Below are 20,410 nucleotides of genomic sequence, written 5' to 3' on the forward strand. Positions count from 1 at the left end.
GAGAGCTAGGTCATTAATATTAGTGATTATATTTCAATCATCATCATCAGCCGTACGACGCCCACTGCTGGGCATAGAGGCCTCTCCCAAGGATGTCCACGACGATCGGTCCTGCGCTGCCCGCATCCAGCGGCTTCCCACGACCTTCACCAGATCGTCGGTCCACCTTGTAGCGGGCCTACCCACTGAGCGTTGCCCGACACGTGGTCGCCATTCTAGAACCTTTCCGCCCCAGCGGCCATCGGTTCTGCTTTGCAATTCTCCGAGTTATGTCGGTGACTTTAGTTCTCCTGCGGATCTCTTCATTTCTGATTCGATCGAGCAGGGAAATACCGAACATAGCTCTCTCCATTGCCCGCTGAGCGACACCGAGCATCCTCACGAGACCCATAGTAAGCGGCCACGTCTCACTGCCGTAGGTCATTACTGGCAACACGCGTATATTTCAATAAAGATAATGTTTTTACAATAGCTTCAATGCGCTGTACGAATTAGATCTATCAAAATACGGAAGCCAGTGTTGGGATGTGCATTTGCATAGTAATGTTAGGTAGCATTATGCTTTTACGATCTTAGCCTGTCCCTTAAAAGGAAAAAAAAGCATAGTGATGTATCGGTCGAGTTTGGGCCGATCGATTATTTTCTATCTACGTAACAGTTGTATAGCTTTTTTCCTAAATTAAGTATTCAAGCATATTTTTTTATTTAAAAAAAAATTGAAAGAATAACCCGGCCTCGCTTATATGCAATCCGTTTGACGTGTCAGTCGATTACCCGTCCTTTTGACACCGGAAACAGCACCGTTATATGGTTAAAATAACATAAGATCATGACTAAATCCCCTATATGTGGTAGAACCATAAACCATCCATCGCAAGATGAACTAAGTACCCACAGCTCACCGAGCTTTCCGTTACACCAATGTGATAGGTGGTGAGCCGTATCGCCGTCTATAATGGTTGAGCTAACTGTGTTTGTGAAATTGCGATTCAAGTTTGCGATGTGATTATGATAAAATATTTATACAATTTCAGATACAGTATGGTGCTGAAGCCTGACACGTCCTACCACGTGGGCATGGTAATGTCAGCTTGTTCATCGTGCTTGTGGCAAATGGACGGACCACGTAGAAATCTGTAAGTATCAATTGATATTTTTTTACTACAGTATACGTATTTTCCGAGTGACCAACTTGACGGATACCAACGAAAATACCTACTTAAGTTACATTCTGCTAAATGGTGAAATCTTAACAACCAAAATAACTATAAGTAACACTCCGTTGGTCCCCGCTTGCGATACTTTCATCAACATAACGTGCCTTCGAAGCACGGATTGTCTTACTTTCGGACAATCATGTGATTAGCCTGTAATGTCCTAACCAAACTAGGGTTCACAAAGTGATCTTGTGGCGTTCTGGAACGCACGCCTTTATTTCAATTATAAAAGTTATAATAAATAATATCATAAATTTTAGTTATAACGTAACGCTATAATAATTATAATGATAGTTATAATGGTTTTTGAACGAATTTTATTATTATTATGGCAACACTGCCTGGTTGCGAATGGGACTGTCATTCGGCTCTCTGGACTTTTCTGTAACGAAGTTCAAAATTACAACTTTTTGTCGGACACTGACTGCTGTTTTAATTATTCTCCATATGTCCCCGCCGGATTCGCACCCAGGACCTCCGAATCGTGAGCCCAACGCTCAACCACTGGACCACGGAGGCCGTTATCAACATTTATAAATTATGATTTAGTTGTATTTAGTAATTTTTTATTTATTTAACTATCGATTACGAATACATTTCGTAGTGCATTTTATATTGTTTAAACAATATTCTTGTGGGGCTTGTTTTCTTTCGTCTTTTTTTTAGTTTTTTTTTATAAGTAATATATTTTTAAAGATTCGTTTTTGTTACAGGAAATATTACGACGCTGTAGCAGCGTTATTATTCACTATGGCAGTGTGTATAATAGTCTTAGGTCCGTTCTCACTGGCCACAGTGAGCTATGGCGTCACATTCATGTATGTCGTCATCACAGTTCAACAGCTGTTCGATCGGGAGGTCGTTGACCCGGAGACAACAACTACAAAAGACAATAAGCAGTCAGAAAATAGTGATAATGTCAAAGATGACGTAAATAATGAAACAAATAAGTCTGAAAATGTATCCAGTGAACCCAAGAATGAGCCACCAGGCTCAAGGACACAGAATGATTCAAATGAGTCAACTAAATCGGAAGCGAACTCTTCTAATCCAGAACAAAGTAGTGAAGTAAATGGTGAAACAAGTGAGGACTGCGTGTGCAACGAAAATAGAATTTATACAATGTTTAAAAATCTCAGAGATAAATTTAGTTTTAGCGAAGATTGAATAGTTGTTTCCTAATGTATTTTTATTCATGCTGCATTGCAAGAGGGCAGAGAGGATTGATCGAACTTAGTCTAGGTAGCACAAAGTTAAACAATTCTGCCAACTTGGAGACATGTGTATTGTCGCCAAACACGCCAATTCTTGGTCATTAAACAATATTAATAATAATATAATAATTCTTTTTAAAAGTCAATAGGACTCACACACAATGTAAGAGAATAATATTTGTTTTGTTGAGTATCGATTTATAAGATTATATTATTGCATATTGACATACATTTTGGTCCCTGGAAATAACGAAAATAGCTTATATTATTTGCATCTGTAGCTGATTGACTGAGAAAGAAAAGATTTAACTAGGTACTTTTATTGTGAACATACTTAAGTATTTATTTATTTTTGCTTTTAAATTTGCTATTACAGATCTGTGGTAGGTACTAATTATTGATTTTATTACTAAGTGTTCAGTGTCCTGTCCAGCGCAGGCCTAAATTTTGTTTTCGAATTCATATTTGGATCATAAATGAAAATCACATGCTCAGCAGTCAAGGAAAACATAGTGAGGAAACCAGTACTGGGCTGGTTTTCCCTTCACAGGTTGGAAGGTCAGACAGGCAGTTGCCTCTATAAAAGACCGGACCTATCAAATTTTCAGGTAAGTGGACCCTGAGAAAAACGGGATAACGGTAGGGAGATGACGATGATTAAATGTTCATTGTGAACTAGTTACGAGTTCTGTAACGGGCATCTATGGGACAACATCTATCCCATTGATATAATTATAATATGTTACTATGTAATGATCTATCCCAATGTTGCCAAATTATTTAAGTTTGTATATTACGTAAAACCATGATTGAGAGTTTATTACGAATACACAATACAAGTCAATACAAATTTGGTTTACAATAAACTCTACAAATTATTCCCAGTTATTTTGCTAGTTGTATATTTAACATTTTATTTAAGTCTGTATAAAATAAGCAAAACCAAATTACTGAGAACTGTATCAGCTGAACCACCAAAGATAATGCACAACTGAAATAGTTATAAAATATTTCATAACACTGTGATTTTACCTATGCAGCAGCCAACATATTTACTAAAGAAATGTTTTATCTTTTTTGTCACAATTTGTACCACAAGGTATTCATTTTCAATGACCACAAATAAAAGAAAATATGAATCTTAAAAACTATGTTTTATTTGAGAAATGCGTATATTACAGGACAGCAAGAAACATGAACAATATCACAAACTATTTCTTTCCTTTCTTATTGGTTGACGCCTTTTCTTCCGAGTTCTTTGGGTTCTGCCAGTTGAGTGGGTTGCGACGGTACATGGGCCATGGGGGAACAGTCAGGATTGCTGCCAGAAGGAACCCGGCACCCAGAATGTACACGGATTGCGAGAACTGTTGCACTATGTAGCCCCAAACGAAACCAACGATGCTGAATAGAGTAATAATAGCTCTGTATAATTTCTCCGCTTTCGCTTGACCCACGTAATCGATATGGGTTGGAATTGACGAAAAGAAATCCATTTTCGCGTTAATAAATTAACTTGCGGAATGTAAAGATATTTCACAAAATGCTAACGTGACGTGCCACCAAGCTGACAGTGGAGTGGACACGTCAGCGGTGGTACCTTTGCACTTGTTATCTTGTTTCTCGAATATTTTTCACTTTTGTATATTACCTTTCTCTTTCTTTACAGAGTGATGAGATAGAGATACAATAAGCTACTAATTTGCATATTGTTCGAAAAGCAATAGTACCACTTCAAATGACAGTATGGTTTATTGAAAAAAAATGCACGCTTTCAACGCTAGAAATATTTATAAAAGAGATGCGTGCAATTCTATTTATACTTATTTCTACGAAAAACTGAAGGTTGTCTGTTAACAAAGTATATTTAACTACAACCTTTTAGTATAACAAATTACCGCAAAGTAACGTCATATAATTCTTTCTATATTATTGATTAACTTTCTTTCTATAATTGTCACTCATATTGAAAAATAAAACGCAAAACAGTTAAGAGTTGCTATATTAAAACGCATTTCTGTTATTTTCTAAAAAAAAATTGCTTATTTAACGCATTTATTTTATTCTTATAATCATTGTCCTATATAGAACAAATCTTTATAATTTTGACAATAATTTTATTAAACGTATTTTTATTAATTCATTTTCTACCTGGTACACTCTACAATACGTTTTTGCTGTTTATTTGGGAAATAAGTAGTAAATGTGCTTTGTATATAGCAATACATTGTAGCACTCTGCCGTCAGTCGATTGTCAACATTCAGAACGATCAGACTCATTAGGTTAATTTTAGATAAAACAAAGGTATTAGTTTTATTTTCCAAAAGTACAATATACAAAATTATACAAATAAGATGACAACTATCAAGCAAGTTCCTCTCACGTGTGGTGGACATACTAGACCAGTCGTGCATTTGGATTTTAGTGACGTTACAAAAGATGGATATTATTTGATTTCTGCCTGTAAAGGTGAGTTTTCACGACTTATTTGCGGTCGGGGTGCCCTTTCGCCTTGGCCTAGTTGAAGGTGGAAGACTTGCAAGTGTGTTTTGGTGTATTTGTTTGTGGTTTCGCGCGACAGATGTTGGGCGTCGAGATGGTAAGAAGACCTTCACTTTTCCTATTCATGAGACCGGTTAGCTGGCGTGCACTCTATGTATGTGACGACCTTCTAGTTCCGGATATGCAGGAAGCACCTTGAGGGCTCTCGTGAGTTTCCTCGCAGTCACTCGCCTTGGTCGCGATATCGTGCTTTTATTCACAATATAAGTTGACAAGCTTTCTGTCTTTATGTGCTTATGAGTCTGTGCGCTGCGGAACTGTACTTCCATGGTGACAATTTTTATTGTGGGTCACCTTGTACCCTGCTCAAGGTTCATTGGAGTACTTGACATTAATATTTACAAAGTATTAAACATGTCACTGGTGTTACTTTCATTATTTGACCTTATAAGGAAAATGAGTCAATAATATCAAGTTGTTGCAGGCTGTATTGTTTCCCATGTCTAAATAATTGCATGTTGATACAGTAGTTATCTTGTCACACTGTGACTTCCTGTTCTATTTCAAAACACATGCCCTTCCTTCTGTATTGTGTAAACAAGTACCCACATTAAGTCACCCTCTGATAAAGATAAAGATAATACAAACATTTGTTTACCTTGAAATGTAACTTTATATGCTTGTAACAAACATCCCGTTAACAGCATAGAGAAGTGCAGCTTAAATTTTAACAATAAATTGACCATTATAAAATGAAATTATTTGAAGAATCTTATTGGAATTAATATTCTGAGCATACATCAGTGACCTTTACTTACACATTTTTATGATAAAAATATCCCTCAAGGTGAAAAAAAGTATTTATTTGCTTTTTTAAACATTTTTCCTGCAGAAACTTTAAAGTTGAGGTCAATTCATTCTGTTATTTGCATTGTAATTAAATGTGGGTAGATACAATAGCCTATCTGTTATAGACATAATTATATTCAGCTAACCTATGCAATGTTCAATAGATCTATTATTATCCTTGTCTATAGAATGAGTATTAACTCAATACCTATATGGCACTAGTCTTCATTCAATAAAATGCATGTCTATATAAGGTTAAGACTTCTATATATACAACTTTGTATATAATTTGTAACAATAGAGATGGCCATGTAAAATCTCTAAGCATTTAAAGATTGCATAATATATTTTTTAATGAAATATATTTATTATTAACAAAGTTTATTGTATTATTTTATTTGTATTAAAATGAGTTGTATTAAAAATGGAAGCCGTGTTATCAAAATAGTTACTTTCATTAAAATTTTTGAATCCATCTGTAAAATCAATAATTTTAAAAGGAATGACTGGGGAAAAAATACATTATAGTTGACTCTTCTATTTAAATATTTAATCAAAAAAATTAAAGATATATAAATAAGTAAATATTATAAATATATTAGTTTTAAATTATTCAATTTTATTATTCTTTTTTCTTTTTTGGTGACATTTTGAAGCCTTTATGGCTTCCTCAGTAGTCTAGTGAACAAGGAGTCTAAATAACTAACCAATTTTTTTAGGGAGATGGTGTATTTATATACCTAACCTAAATTGTAGGCCACTTAATGTGCTCTCATTTCTATGTATTATACAATAAAGTAGTTTTATACTGTAATAGAATAACAACATAGGTTCACGCCTGTATCCTCCAAGTAGGTAGGCAGAGGTTATGGTACATGTAGACACACTACACTGTACGGTCACGAGTACTAATATGTATACATTGAAACCATGTCACATTAACATTTTTGACAAATTAAACCGTAAGTCTCATTAAATGTCAAATATGATAGTGCGACAGGGTTCTACAGTGGGTACATGATATTGCTCATGATTGTACACAATTGTTGTTTTATGCTATGCTTTATATCTATTATTTTATATTCCAGATGGCAAGCCCATGTTGCGGCAAGGTGAGACGGGAGACTGGATCGGAACTTTCGAGGGTCACAAGGGAGCCGTGTGGGGAGTTGCTCTGACACAAAATGCCAATTTAGCTGCTAGTGGAGCGGCAGATTTTTCAGGTAAGAATACAAAATATAATATATCAGAAATATGCAGGCTCTGTAACGGCAACCGGGCGGCACGCCGCGCCTATTTTATCGAGGGCTTCGACCAATGGATACTCCGAATGCTATCTACGTGGATAGACATCGTACGGCTATTGGTCCTTTGATAGGTAATTCGCGCCGCGCGCGGCTAGGTTGCTGTGCCGCGAGAGCTGAAACTAAAGAAAAAAAAAGATTTCATGTCATTTATTTCTTTGCATATGTACATTACATAAAAAGGTCTTAAATTCAATAATAGTAACCCTATACTATAGGGCTTCGCAAATTCATTATGTTATTATTGTCATAATAAATATAATTACATACATACATACATAAACTCACGCCCGTAATCCCTAATGGGGTGGGCAGAGCCACAAGTAATCAAAGACAACTTGCAGCCACTTCCCCCCCTTCCCTTCCCACCACCATAAGGTTCATCATATCCATCTTTGGAATTCGTATCAACAGTGGCTGCAATAAATATAATTCCCATCAAAAAAATTTAAACATCCGAATTTTTGTGCAACAAAACACTTTATAGTTATGTTTTTAATTTATTTGCTCATATTGAATATTTTTAGTAAGGATCGCAGGCGTGATTTATGTACGGTCACGAGCATTAATATGTATACACTTTGGTACCATGTCACATTAACTTTTTTGACAAATTGAAATGTAAGTCTCACTAAATGACAAATATGTTAGTGCGACAGAGTCCTAAAGTGGGTACATTATATTGCTCTTGACTGTATGTATTAAGGAAAGTTTTTATTTTAATTTATTTGGGATAACAGACAGTTAATTTACATTTGTTCCATAAAATCATGTAATGACAAAAGCACCATATTTTTTCTGTTTTTATTGGTTTTATTAAGTTTTATAACACAAAAACAAATAGCTGTCTATGGCAATGCGAATAGATTACAGAGGCGTAAGTTCACGCTAATATATCTACCTACCTACCTATATGTTTAATTCATATGATTATAATACCATTTGATAAAGGATATACGATCACTTCCGCTATATCTCCTATAATAGACATAATTAAATATAAGTAACATAAAGTTGTAAACTGAGTAATTCTATTAGTTCCTATAACCTTGGTAACTCGTCATATATATAACTGAGATGTAGTACGAAGTACGTACATACCTTTAAGTTAAATAAATAACGTACAGTCATGAGCAATATAATGTACCCACTTTAGGACTCTGTCGCACTAACATATTTGACATTTAGTGAGACTTACAGTTCAATTTGTCAAAAAAGTTAATGTGACATGGTACCAAAGTGTATACATATTAATGCTCGTGACCGTACTTAATAGTGCTGATTCCTGTACACACCATCTAATTTTATTTTAAGTTATACCTGTCATTTTCTTATCCATTGAAAAGGAAAGGGACGGGTAATCGACAGGCCTAAAATTTATGGAACACACGGCAATTTTTTTACTATGAGCCGCCAAAGGCCCCTGACATGACTCGTGTAACGACTACTTACTTACATCCTAATAATTATCTTATTATTTATTCGTAGCTTACATCAGTAAGTAGTAACCGGGACCAACGGTTTAACGTGCCTTCCGAAGCACGGATCATCTTACTTTCGGACAATCAAGTGATCAGCCTGTAATGTCCTTACCAAGCTACACAAAACACACAAAGACAGCAAAGTATTTTTTGTGATATTTCCCCACTGGGATTCAAACCCGGGCCCTCCGGTTCGTAAACCTATCGCTCAACCGCTGGACCACCGAGGCCGTTATAATTGCATTAATTTGTGTGTGTATGCGAAAGTTGCTTAACTTCAACAATCGCAGACCGAGCGCGTTTACCGCTGCGGCACCGAGCTCCTCCGGCTGCATTAGCAGTCGTTAATAACCATCAATCCGCACTGGGCCCGCGTGATGGTTTAAGGCCCGATCTCCCTGTCCATCCATAGGGAAGGTCCGTGCCCCAGCAGTGGGGACGTTAATGGGCTGATGATGATGATGATGATGTGTGTGTATAACCAAATGTATAACCCCAACAGCGAAGCTATGGGACGCGCGGTATGGTGACGTGGCGCACACGTTCGACCACGAGCACATAGTGAAGAGCGTCAACTTCAACGCTGACGACACGCTGCTGTTGACAGCCAGCAACGAGAAGCTCATACGAGTGTTCGACCTCAACAAACCTGATGCTGGAGGTGAGTTGAACACTTTATTATCCCCTGCTGTACAGGTTGTTAGAAGCTGTAACCTACTATACAGAGTTTTAAGTTTACGCGGCTATTATCATAATTAAAACACATAATAACGGGTTCTTACCGCGTTTAAAATAGGGATATGAGACTCCCGATATTTCGACACTGTTGCAAGTGCCATGATCATGGGATGACTGATGAGATTGGAGTGGAGTAGGTAGATCCATAATTTTCTACGGGAAGATATATCTGTCTACCCTCTTTCTTTGCCGCTTGTTTATGTTATTGATATCGGAACCATCTGAACTCGCACCAAACTCACTACGACAAACCGCACTCACTGTGTCCTCACGTTTTGTCACCACATTAGGCCGTTTCAAACTTTTTAAAACACCTACATGGCACTTGCAACAGTGTCGAAATATCGGGAGTCTCATATCCCTATTTTAAACGCGGTAAGAACCCGTTATTATGTGTTTTAATTACTATACAGAGTGTTAGTGACATCGTAACGAAAACTTTGAGGGATGATTTAGACCATGATTCTGAGTTGATATCAAGTGGCGTTTTCTGTCGCAAAAGTATATAAGAATCATCTTACTTTTTCGGACAATCAGGTGATTCAAGCCTGAAAAGTCCTTACCAAACAAAGGACAGTCTCACAAAGTGATTTCGACAATGTCCCCATCGGGAATCGAACCCGGACCTCCAGATCGTGAGCCTAACGCTCTAACCACTAGACCACGGAGGCTGTTATGTGTATATATTACATGTAATTAAATTACGGCTGCAAGTTGTCTTTGATTACTTGTGGCTCTGCCCACCCCATTAGGGATTACGGGCGTGAGTTTATGTATGTATGTATGTAAATTACGGCTTGCTTCTCAATCAGGGAACCACCGGTTCGAACCCCGGTACCGGACTTACGGTCACGAGCATTAATATGTATACACTTTGGTACCATGTCACGTAAACTTTTTTGACAAATTGAACTGTAAGTCTCACTAAATGTCAAATATGTTAGTGCGACAGAGTCCTAAAGTGGGTACATTATATTGCTCATGATTGTACACCGATGAGTTATTCATTTCTCTTAAGTGCATTTATCACTAACACAGTTGGGACACAATGGGAGTACCTACGTTAGGATTCCGGCAGTAGTGTATGTCATCATACCAAGTATTGTTTAAATCAGTCCCGGGATTCGAGAAAAAACGGTGGTTTTATTTATTTATTTTTTATTACTTAAAACTTGGTGGGGCGTGGGTACTCAGTTCATCTTGCGATGGTTGTACCTTCCTCTGACTACCCCCTTGCTTCTCAAACGGGGAGATACCAGACTTGCACCAATGAGTTAGTCACTAACACATTTGGCTCGACCATTATAAACGGCGATACAGCTCACACCACCTATCACGTTGGTCTTGTAGTGTGACCGTACCTACGTCACACCAATACAGCGTCGAATTAAGTAGTTAGTAAGCATTTTATAATATTGTATTGAAATATCATTCATTGGGCCTCCGGAAATATACGCGTACACATGTACTTGCTGTGTATTGATTTCTACCGTGTCTCCGATCACTCCAATCACCCTTCCCAGTGACATCTACTGAACATTACAACATTACAGTCTAACAGAATGCTCGGTGAGGTGTGGGTACTTAGTTTATCTTGCGATGGATGTGCCTCTGACTACCCCAATTGGGATATAGTCGTGAGCTGTGTCTTTGTTTAGTTTATACAGGGAGCTAGTGACATCGCAACGAAAACATTGAGGGATGATTCAGACCATGATTCTAAGTTGATATCGCGTGGAATTTTCCGTCGCAAAACTATATAGCTAAACAAAAATAATTTTAAAAACTACTAAAATTTTCATGGGTTTGAATCATCCCCTACAGTATTCGTTACGGTGTCACTAACACCAACAACATTAACAAATACTGAGAGGGGTGATTCAAGTGATTATTCTGAGTTAATATCAAGTGGAATTAACCATCGCAAAAGTATAGAATTGAAAATAATTTAAAAAATATAAAAAAGAATCGTGAATTTTGCGCCGGAAATTTCCACTTAATATTAAGTCAGAATCATGGTCTGAATCATCAATCAAGTATCAAGAATCGAGTATGCACTGATTGGCTTATAATGGTTGTTTCCAGCTATCGAGAAGATCAGCGCACACACGAGCAGCATCCGGCACGCGGTGTTCCTGCACGACTCGCGGATCGTGAGCGTTAGCGACGACCTCACTATGCGCGTCTGGGATCGCAATAGTGGACAGGTGAAAATGTTTTTTTTTTATGATAACACTTTCACTGACATTGCTCACCGGTCATTGAGCGTTCGACGGCCACCGTGGTACAGTGGTTCTCTCTCCGAAAATGTGTTTCTTGGGAGCACGTGATAATCATTAATGATCCAAACTTGAATTCGAAAACAAAATCGACAATCATTGGTTTAGCCCCGTGCTTGGTTCGAACCTCCACTCCACTTCCACTTGTCAGTAGTTTTAATAATGAAATATTTTTATTTTGAATTTCAGGAGGTGCACAAAGTAGAATTCCCAACCATTCCAAACAGCCTAGAACTATCGAGAGACGGAGCGATACTGACTGTAGCGCACGGTGAGTTAAAACACCTACTTATAACACAAGGCCAATCTAGTTTGGGAGTATGTTCTAACACTAGCTCTCTCTCTTTCTTGCACTTAGTTAGAGAAGGATAGCGGTATATTGCGTACTGTCGAATTAAGACTTAGGTTGCATCTGCCAAACTGTTTGTCAAAAGATTGACGACAAACCACCGACAGAATAAATGCCGACAGAGTTTAGAAAAAATGAACTTATTTTTACTGCACTATGATCTTAATTTGAATGGGACAATTCTGTTTGATAAAATTTATGGTCTGTGTTCAAACTTTTGTCAATATATTGTGTCTGGTAATTCTGGTATCGCAGTGGATGAGAGGTTAATAATAAGGTCGACTTTGAAGATTCAAAGACGTCATTGACGTATGATTGAAAGATGTAATATCGCTCTAACTTAATGCATTTTTGTTGTCATAATTTCCAGGTACGAACGTGTCGTTCTACTCGTCGGACACTATCCGCAAGATGCGGGAGTACTCCGTCCCCACCAAGTGTTACTCGGCGTCGCTGGCGCCCAGCCGAGCCACCTTCGTGTGCGGCGGCGAGGACCTCAAGGTCTACAAATTTGACTACAACACTGGCACTGAACTCGGTAAGGAAGGTTTGATATGGGTTTGGATGTTATGTGGTTTCGAATGTATGTGAGCGGAAACTCTCCGTCCCCCACCAATTCGTATCGGGCGCACTTCACCCCCTCTGGGCCTTAGAAGGTGGTAAGCTAGTAAGAAGTAAGGGCGAGAGATTAAGCTAGCTGGAAAGTTAGCTTTGGGACTTGGTACTAAATAAAATAGTCAGTTCAACTGCGTCTAGTCACATCGTAAAATCCGTCTAAAGGATTGTGTTCTTTTTAGCATTATACGGGTGATAGGAAGATTCTCGGTTCACCATCTCCTTTTTAGTATCAAAAGTGGCTGAAGGTTTTATGGGGTATGACGTAACACATTACCTACTCCGTCCGCCATCTGTCTTCTATCTCGCTCACACCTATACGTATTTCATTTTATTCAGTCTACTATTTCTACATGCATGTAATGAATAAATATTAAAACAAAATGCGATATTGTGATATTACATCTTGCAAACACGCATCGACAACATTTTGCCGATTATTTATAGGGACATATGCTGTTTGTCAGATTAGTAATAATAAGATCGATTTTTGTTTGAATCCTAAGTCATGTTTGAGGAATGATTGAAATGTGTAATATACTCATGTGTATATGCTCGTGGTGAATATGTATGAAAATGTCCGTTGCAGATTTTTTTTCTTTGACGTGACTTATTGTAGATTCGCTGCAGATGGCATTAACTACTTGGCCGGACAAATGGGGAGCGCTGAAGGCTCTCACCCGGTACAACGTTTAAGACAACAGGTCTGAGGGTGCCCAGTTGGGCGCGAACCTCGGCTCAGGGCGTCGTCTGAGAGGAAAAATATTTGAAAGAATTAATCGACCCTAGTGCGTCGATAGCGATAAGCGCTGAATGAGGGAAGTCGTCGCCGGCGAGGTCGGTATCGGGGTCCTGAAGTGTTTAATCCGTTGCAGAGTCAAACAAGGGTCACTTCGGGCCGGTGCACTGCGTGCGGTGGTCCCCGGACGGCGAGCTGTACGCCAGCGGCTCGGAGGACGGCACGGTGCGGCTGTGGCAGTGCGTGCCGGGCCGCGTGTACGGGCTGTGGCGCCGCGCCAACGACCACGCCATCGCCAACGGGTTCAAGGAGGTCGCGGCCAACTGACGCCAGGACTCTCCTCATCAGCTCGACGTTCGTACATTTATCATGTTATGGCATTCATTTACCACTACCGTAGATAAAGCGCTTCATACAAAAATGCAGCGAAAACTTGGCCCTTGTTCAATCGTACACAGCGGTATATACATTCAATAAAATCGTGTCTTATTACGTATATTAGCGCGTGGTTCTTCGTAACGCGGTCGGGTTATACTGTGACTCGGGTTGACCGCGAGTACTTGTTTTAGTGTATTTTAAACTAAAAGCATATAGGAACAAAGTAGCAGAAATGGAATAGGCTAGTTTCTAACTAGTTAAATCAGTTACTGCTTACTAAACGTTAAAACACGAAATTACTAAGGAATTTGTATGTAAAACCACACTGTGACTGTAGGGAGCGCTGGTAATTTTAATAAAACCCCACACAAACAATAGAATGAACTGTATTACTTAGGATATTAATTTAATTACAAGATCCAAACATTGAGACGCGTTGGCTTGCTCGCGCTAGAGATGTGACTGACCATAAATGGTAGACTATTAGGTATGTCCCATACAGTGACGTCATAGAAAAACGTGATAAAATGTCGGACTTATTGTCGTTTTTCTTGATAAAATTCGTTTTGCGTAAGTGAAAGACGCCATTATTTTAAGAGCTGTCAAACTAAATTAAAATTGAATTGACACCAATGCTCGACCACCCTATGCATATATTGCAATGTTGCCAGTAAAGAGAAAAATTTTAACTTTTCTGTCTACTTTATCTAACCTAGCCCTTTTTACCTAACCTAACCCTTTTTCTGGCAATAAAATGTATTTCGTTTGTTGCAGGATACAGAAGAGCAGTGAGAGTGCAATCAAAATTGTTCCCTGGTACAGACTATAAAGTAGTGAAAACCAGGTGTCGTGCATATGGACTTACGTGAGAGTTAGCCAGATAAATCAAGACTTTACAAAATGTCAAACTATATTTTGTGTTGTTTATTTTTTTTTTGCAACACCGATTTTTATACTCAAACGCGATTGTATTTATTGTAAAAAGAAACTAAATAGACTTGATATTTGCAACAAAATAAAGAAGCGATTTGTAAATAACTCTTTTGTTTCGATTCAGGACGATTTTGCAGTAACGGTTTGTTTAGATAAAAAAATAGATCAATAAAGGGTTAGGTTAGATCACCATAGGGTTAAGTTAGTTAAAGGGTTTGGTTAGATAAAAAAGGGTTTATACAATGCTATTTGTATGACGCTCGACTACAAACAGATGACCAAGTTTAATTAGTAGAAAGGAGAGAAGACAAGTATCTACTCCATACTGGTTGTCGATAACTGGAGAGGAATAATCGCAATGCTCGTAATTGTCCACTCCCCGGTGACAAGTGTGAAGAAAATTCCCAGTTGTTACGCCGGGGGACAGCACTAGATAGATAGATAAAAATACTTTATTGAACACAATGGACATAAGATAGAGAAATAAGGACAACAGATACAGAAAGGCACAACAGGTGGCCTTATTGCTCATGCAGCAACCTTCGGGTACAGGAAAATTTTGTACAAATATAATAGTAGTAGCGGGTTAGCACATTCGCGAGTTCTCTAGCTAGGAACACTAATCTAAGAATTGGAATAATCCAATGCGAGTACCTTTACCACTTGATTTCAGATTTCAGAAATGTTTCTCAATAAAACAACGATGTGAAACAAAAATTCATTTGTATATTGAATTTATTTCACTAGGTGAGATTTGTATTTTTACAAAACTAAACTATAACTAGATTCTTATATAAAAATATAAAATTATGCCAATATTTTACAAAATAATTTATACAAATTAAATTCTAAGTAAATAACTAGGCAGTGAACATCCAGACTGCTCAAACCACAAAGTTGAATTATTTAAATGACTTTGTAACTTTATAAATTGCACTTTCACTATGTTTATAATGAAATGGTAACTTGATATGATGAAGCATGGTCGTTTATGTACTGGAAAAGGAAAAATGAAATGCCAACAGCATTTCTAAATAGTATCTTAGGTTACATTTATCAAACTTAAATTATATTTGCTTCCTCGTCAATTAAAGCTAAAAATGGCCGTAAATGCTTATAAAAGTTAATTTGAGTCGTAAAAAATAGTACGTTATCTTCCTATACTGCGTAGATTAATTGGAATATAAAAGTACTTATAAAATAATAATTTACAATTATATCTATAGGTTTAGCACCTTTGCTATTATAGTAAGCCGATTTAATAAATCACATTTGACGCTTCTTTAACCTTCTAGTTTTAAGGTTTAATTCTACATGCTGGCTCCCATTTATCATGAGTCACACTATCAAATGTGTTTTATTCAATTGACCCTATTAACTACAAGTAGATTGTTCTAAATTCGATTTTAAATAGCAGTATGACGACGTACTATTAATGAATTCTGGAGTATTTTCTCTCGTGATTAGTTATCACAATATGAGTTTAAAACGAGCCACCATAGGCCATACGGAATTTTCTTTCGTCAGCTTACTTCTAAAAAACATTACCAAACATTTAACTCTATTTCTGTACTAAGTCATTTATGTACAAAGAACAACGTAAGGCTTCAGTTTTATTTAGATACAATGTCGGTTTCAAAAAACTACAATATTTTTAAGTCGATGGCAACATTGGTCACACGATCCAATCACAATGTTAAATTACTACCAATGTTGCCAGTTATTGCGTAAAAATACCAAGTTTGTAGTTTTATGAAACGGTTTTGGCTCGATCTTAGCCACTATAAAGTACACTGGTACACAAAAGTCTTTAACCGTGGGCGTACAGTATTGGACCAAATTATGCTCGACCGCTACTAGATGCGAGACCATAGTAAGTAACGTCTTGTTTTTGACGCAACTTTTACTAAGTTGGTATTTGAGGATTTAAATGAAGAGCGCTGCGGCCTTTCTGCTAAAATTCAAGATAACATGCTTAGTGGAGTTTTGGATTATCGCAAGCGCTGCGATAGCTAGAGCTACTGCGCGTTTCGATCAATAGACACAGTGTCTACGTATTAAGGATCGGCGCAATAGCGTAACTGTGAAGACTCGGCAGTTGAGTTTCGTGTCTCAGTTTCCACCGTAGTAAAATAAGTGACGATAAAAATTTTGTCTAGTAGCGGCCCAGTGGTATTTGCCATTCAATCCGTACTGTTGAGTTGAGCCACAGTTCACTTGGCGACAAAGGGCGACAGGTCCGGGAACTTGAAGTTGAGGTGCGGGCGGCGCGGCGCGCGGTTGGGCGCGGGCTGCGCGGCGCCGCCGCACTGCGCCGTGCACACGTCGTCGCGCAGCACGGCCTCGCGCGGCCACTCGCGCAGCAGCTGCGCGCAGTCCGTGATGCGCAGGGACGCGCACTGCGCCTGCAATGGAAAACCTCATATGAGTATAAACATTCCTTACTTTTCTGGAATGTTTGTAAAGAATGCACACGTTTCATTCAAACTCCTTTACATAAATTATACTTGGTCAATTTGCCACTTCTTTTTGAAACGTTTCTTTTTTAACCTGGCTTATAGAAACCTCTGCCCTATTTTCCCCTAAAAAAGTAGCATGGAGAGTATTTTAAATGCTACACCGACAAGAGCGTGGCTCTTAAATTGATGATGATGATGTTATGATAGATGTCATTTTTTTATGTGAAGTGGTTTTTGAGAGCTCTCACGCTACGTTGAAGGGTCGATTTTTTTCTCATAAGTTCATACACATAAACGCATACACAAAACACAGTTGGCTCGATCATTATAAATGGCGATACGGCTCACCATCCATCACGTTGGTCTAACAAAAAGCTCAGTGAAGTGGAGGTAAGATGAACTATCTTCCTATGGATATATCTATAACTACCCCAATTGGGGTATAAGTTTATACACATACCCCTTCATTAGTACATATGCAGGAAGTGCACGGCGAAGGGAAGGCAGAGTCTCCGACGGCGACGTTCCTGCCGGCTATGAGGCAGCCCTGCGCCGAGCTCTCGCGCCACGCCGACAGGTCGATCTGAGGCAGCGACGAGCACGGCACGCGGGGGTTCCTGAAATTCATTGTTATTTGTAAGCTTAAATATACATCAAAAATTGCCACTGCAAATCTTATATAGCAGGACAGAGATATAGTAAATCGCCTAGCGCAAAAGAGATGGGAGATTTGTCTTTCAAACAAAAAAAAATAGATTATATTAAAAAAGGGTTAGGCCAGATAAAAAAGGGTTAGGTTAGATAAAAGAAAGGATTGAGTAAGATAAAAAAAGGGTTAGTAAGATAAAAAAAGGGTTATAGGTGTAGGGGTTCCCCGCTTTGTGGAAAACAGGTCTGTTGTCTTGTAATTTTTAATGGTTAAATCGGTTAATCGAGTGGAGGTAATTAGTTCATCATGGAATGAATGTAACTAACTAGCCTAATTGGGTATATACAGGGTGTTAGTGACATCGTAACGAAGACTTTGAGGGCTGATTCAGACCATGATTCTGAGTTGATATCAAGTGGAATTTTCCATCACAAAAAGTATGGAACTGAAAATAATTAAAAAAGACACTAATATTTTCATGAATTTTCCGACCGGAAATTCCATTCACGTCACGAGCACTGAAGGGGATGATTCCGCTCATTATTCCGAGTTAATATCAAATGGAATTTTCCATCGCATAAGTATAGAATTTAAAGTAATTTAAAAAACACAAAAAAACAACATGAATTTTGCGACCGACGATTCCACTTGATATCAACTCAGAATCATTCCCATTACAGTATTCGTTACGATGTCACTAACATCCTGTATAGTGGTGAGCTTATGTAAAAATACTTTATTTATTTATTCACATTAAATTACAAAAACAACAACACGAGCTAATTATAAATAGAAAACCTCCTCCGGCGCGCCACACTGAGGCAGAGCGCCCAAAACGCTGGCAGCATTTCCCTTCTGAACTGCCAGGCCTATTCTCTGCGCAAAATAACTGCCAGCTCTCGTATCGCCAGTAGCCTCAATGAGACGCGCCGAAATGTCATTGAGCTTATGTTATGTTAGTTACATACAAGAAGTTGCTGGGCAGGTCGAAGGCGGCGCGCTGGATGTCGGTGGTGACGTCGAAGTTCTCGCACAGCAACTTGGACAGCGTCATCTTGCGGATCTCGGACAGCTGCCGCTCCGTGAACCGGGCCGCTGTGTTGTCGTTCTCGTACCTTTAACACAATTTTTTTATTTCATTTTTATTGGAAGACCAACAGCGCTAACGATATTAAATTAAAAATAAATAAATTAAATTAAATATTAATTTAAATTGTTTTATTTAATAACAATAAACTAATGTTTATGCAACCTTTTATACAGGTCTCCATCTGTAGACACAACTTTTTTTTTTAAATATAATGGCCTGATTGCAGGACCTTTGACTAAAGAGGCTATATTAAGCTCTTACAAAAAAAAGTAATATCGCTTATTACATTAGAAACTGACTTAAAATACGCCTTTTCAAACGTTTCTTTTTAATTTAAATATGTATGCTTACCAAAATCGGTCGCACTTTCTGAGTTGCCGGAACTGTATGGCGATGATGCAAGCGAATGTGGGCCCTACCAGCCCACCCTGCAAGGGACGCTCGCTCATACCGCCCGGGAACAGGTCGATGTCGTCTACCGTCGGGTAGATGCGCTTCAACCTGGAAGTAATGGTGCAGTTAGCAGACAATACAATACAATACAATACAAATACACTTTATTGCATCAAACTAAAAATAAATAATTACAAAAAGTCTCTTAATTAAGTACATGGCAAATGGCGGCCTTATCGCTTAAAGCGATTTCTTCCAGGCAACCATAAGGTGAGGTAGAATGTAAAAAATAATAATTGAAAGATTGCGGGTACAAACTATAAGTACAACTAAAGTACAATTTCACCAACAAAATACATGCAAATAAATATATATAACATACTTACAAATATAATATATACCTAACCTATATACATAACCTAACATATATACCTACTTATATAAATAGTACACACAAAATAATAATTTATGAGTAACCACACTGACGTTCATAATAATAACGAAGAAGATTCTGAAAAATATGCAAGGATTTGGCTTGTCTAATAGAGGGTGGCAGAGAATTCCACAGTCTCACAGCGTACACGGAAAAAGATTTGGTGTAAAAATTCGTAGAGTGAACCGGACAATCGAGAATCATCTGCGTGTTGGACCTGGGTTGGCGACCATGCACTGAGGTACGCAACTGAAACCTTTCTTTTAGATAGTGAGGAGCCGTAGGATGATAAAGAACCTTATAGAGCATACCTACACAGAATATGCGTGTTACGCCTCAATCGAATTGGTAGCCATTTCAATTTAGCACGATATTCAGACACATGGTCATATTTTCGTAAACCATAAATAAAACGCAAACACACATTCTGCATACGCTCCAATTTATTTAATAAATCCTCCGAAAGGTCCAGATAACAGACGTCCCCATAGTCTATAATTGGTAACAACAGAGCTTGAGCAAGCGTGACTTTTGTTGCAGTTGGTAAGAAGTTACGTAAACGATTAAGTGATCTCAGTGAGGCAAAGATCTTCCTACATACCTCACCAACCTGTCGAGACCAAGAGAAATTTTGATCAAAATAAATTCCAAGATTTTTCACTGTGGCACAATATGGTATAACACAGTTATTGTATACCACGGAAGGCAAAGAAGACGAGTCAATCTTAGCTAACTGCCGGACATTCAAAAAGAAAATTCAAAAAATTAATTAATTTAATTTAGAACG

General features: G+C 38.1%; 4 protein-coding genes across 5 annotated transcripts in view; 2 read left to right on the forward strand and 2 right to left on the reverse strand.

Annotated features, from left to right (window-relative positions):
• LOC126368847 (GPI inositol-deacylase) overlaps positions 1–3,281 on the forward strand; it is a 28,880-nt gene extending 25,599 nt beyond the window's left edge. Inside the window, exons 16-17 of the mRNA XM_050013019.1 lie at positions 1,035–1,136; positions 1,931–3,281. Coding sequence (XP_049868976.1) covers positions 1,035–1,136; positions 1,931–2,384 — 556 coding nt within the window. The 3' untranslated portion in view covers positions 2,385–3,281. The remainder of the gene's footprint in view (positions 1–1,034; positions 1,137–1,930) is intronic.
• A 285-nt stretch (positions 3,282–3,566) lies between these two features.
• LOC126369007 (signal peptidase complex subunit 1) lies at positions 3,567–4,019 on the reverse strand. The gene has a single exon (XM_050013291.1). It carries the CDS (start codon positions 3,925–3,927, stop codon positions 3,643–3,645), a length of 285 nt encoding a protein of 94 aa, XP_049869248.1. The 5' UTR covers positions 3,928–4,019; the 3' UTR covers positions 3,567–3,642.
• A 662-nt stretch (positions 4,020–4,681) lies between these two features.
• LOC126368958 (serine-threonine kinase receptor-associated protein) lies at positions 4,682–14,704 on the forward strand. Its single transcript, XM_050013224.1, has 8 exons — positions 4,682–4,901; positions 6,872–7,006; positions 9,071–9,229; positions 11,392–11,513; positions 11,775–11,856; positions 12,305–12,472; positions 13,425–13,642; positions 14,441–14,704. The coding sequence occupies exons 1-7, from the start codon at positions 4,787–4,789 to the stop codon at positions 13,613–13,615; spliced, it is 972 nt and encodes a 323-aa protein (XP_049869181.1). The 5' UTR covers positions 4,682–4,786; the 3' UTR covers positions 13,616–13,642; positions 14,441–14,704.
• Positions 14,705–16,206: 1,502 nt separating this feature from the next.
• The window catches only part of LOC126368840 (heme peroxidase 2), a 78,937-nt gene continuing 74,733 nt past the window's right edge, over positions 16,207–20,410 (reverse strand). For both annotated transcript variants that reach the window (XM_050013004.1, XM_050013003.1), the window contains exons 21-24: positions 19,149–19,298; positions 18,676–18,822; positions 17,519–17,675; positions 16,207–17,004 (exon numbers count right to left, since the gene is read on the reverse strand). In XM_050013004.1, coding sequence (XP_049868961.1) covers positions 16,813–17,004; positions 17,519–17,675; positions 18,676–18,822; positions 19,149–19,298 — 646 coding nt within the window. In that variant the 3' untranslated portion in view covers positions 16,207–16,812. The remainder of the gene's footprint in view (positions 17,005–17,518; positions 17,676–18,675; positions 18,823–19,148; positions 19,299–20,410) is intronic.

The sequence above is a fragment of the Pectinophora gossypiella genome, chromosome 8 (assembly GCF_024362695.1).
Source record: "Pectinophora gossypiella chromosome 8, ilPecGoss1.1, whole genome shotgun sequence".
In the NCBI taxonomy this organism is placed as follows: domain Eukaryota; kingdom Metazoa; phylum Arthropoda; class Insecta; order Lepidoptera; family Gelechiidae; genus Pectinophora; species Pectinophora gossypiella.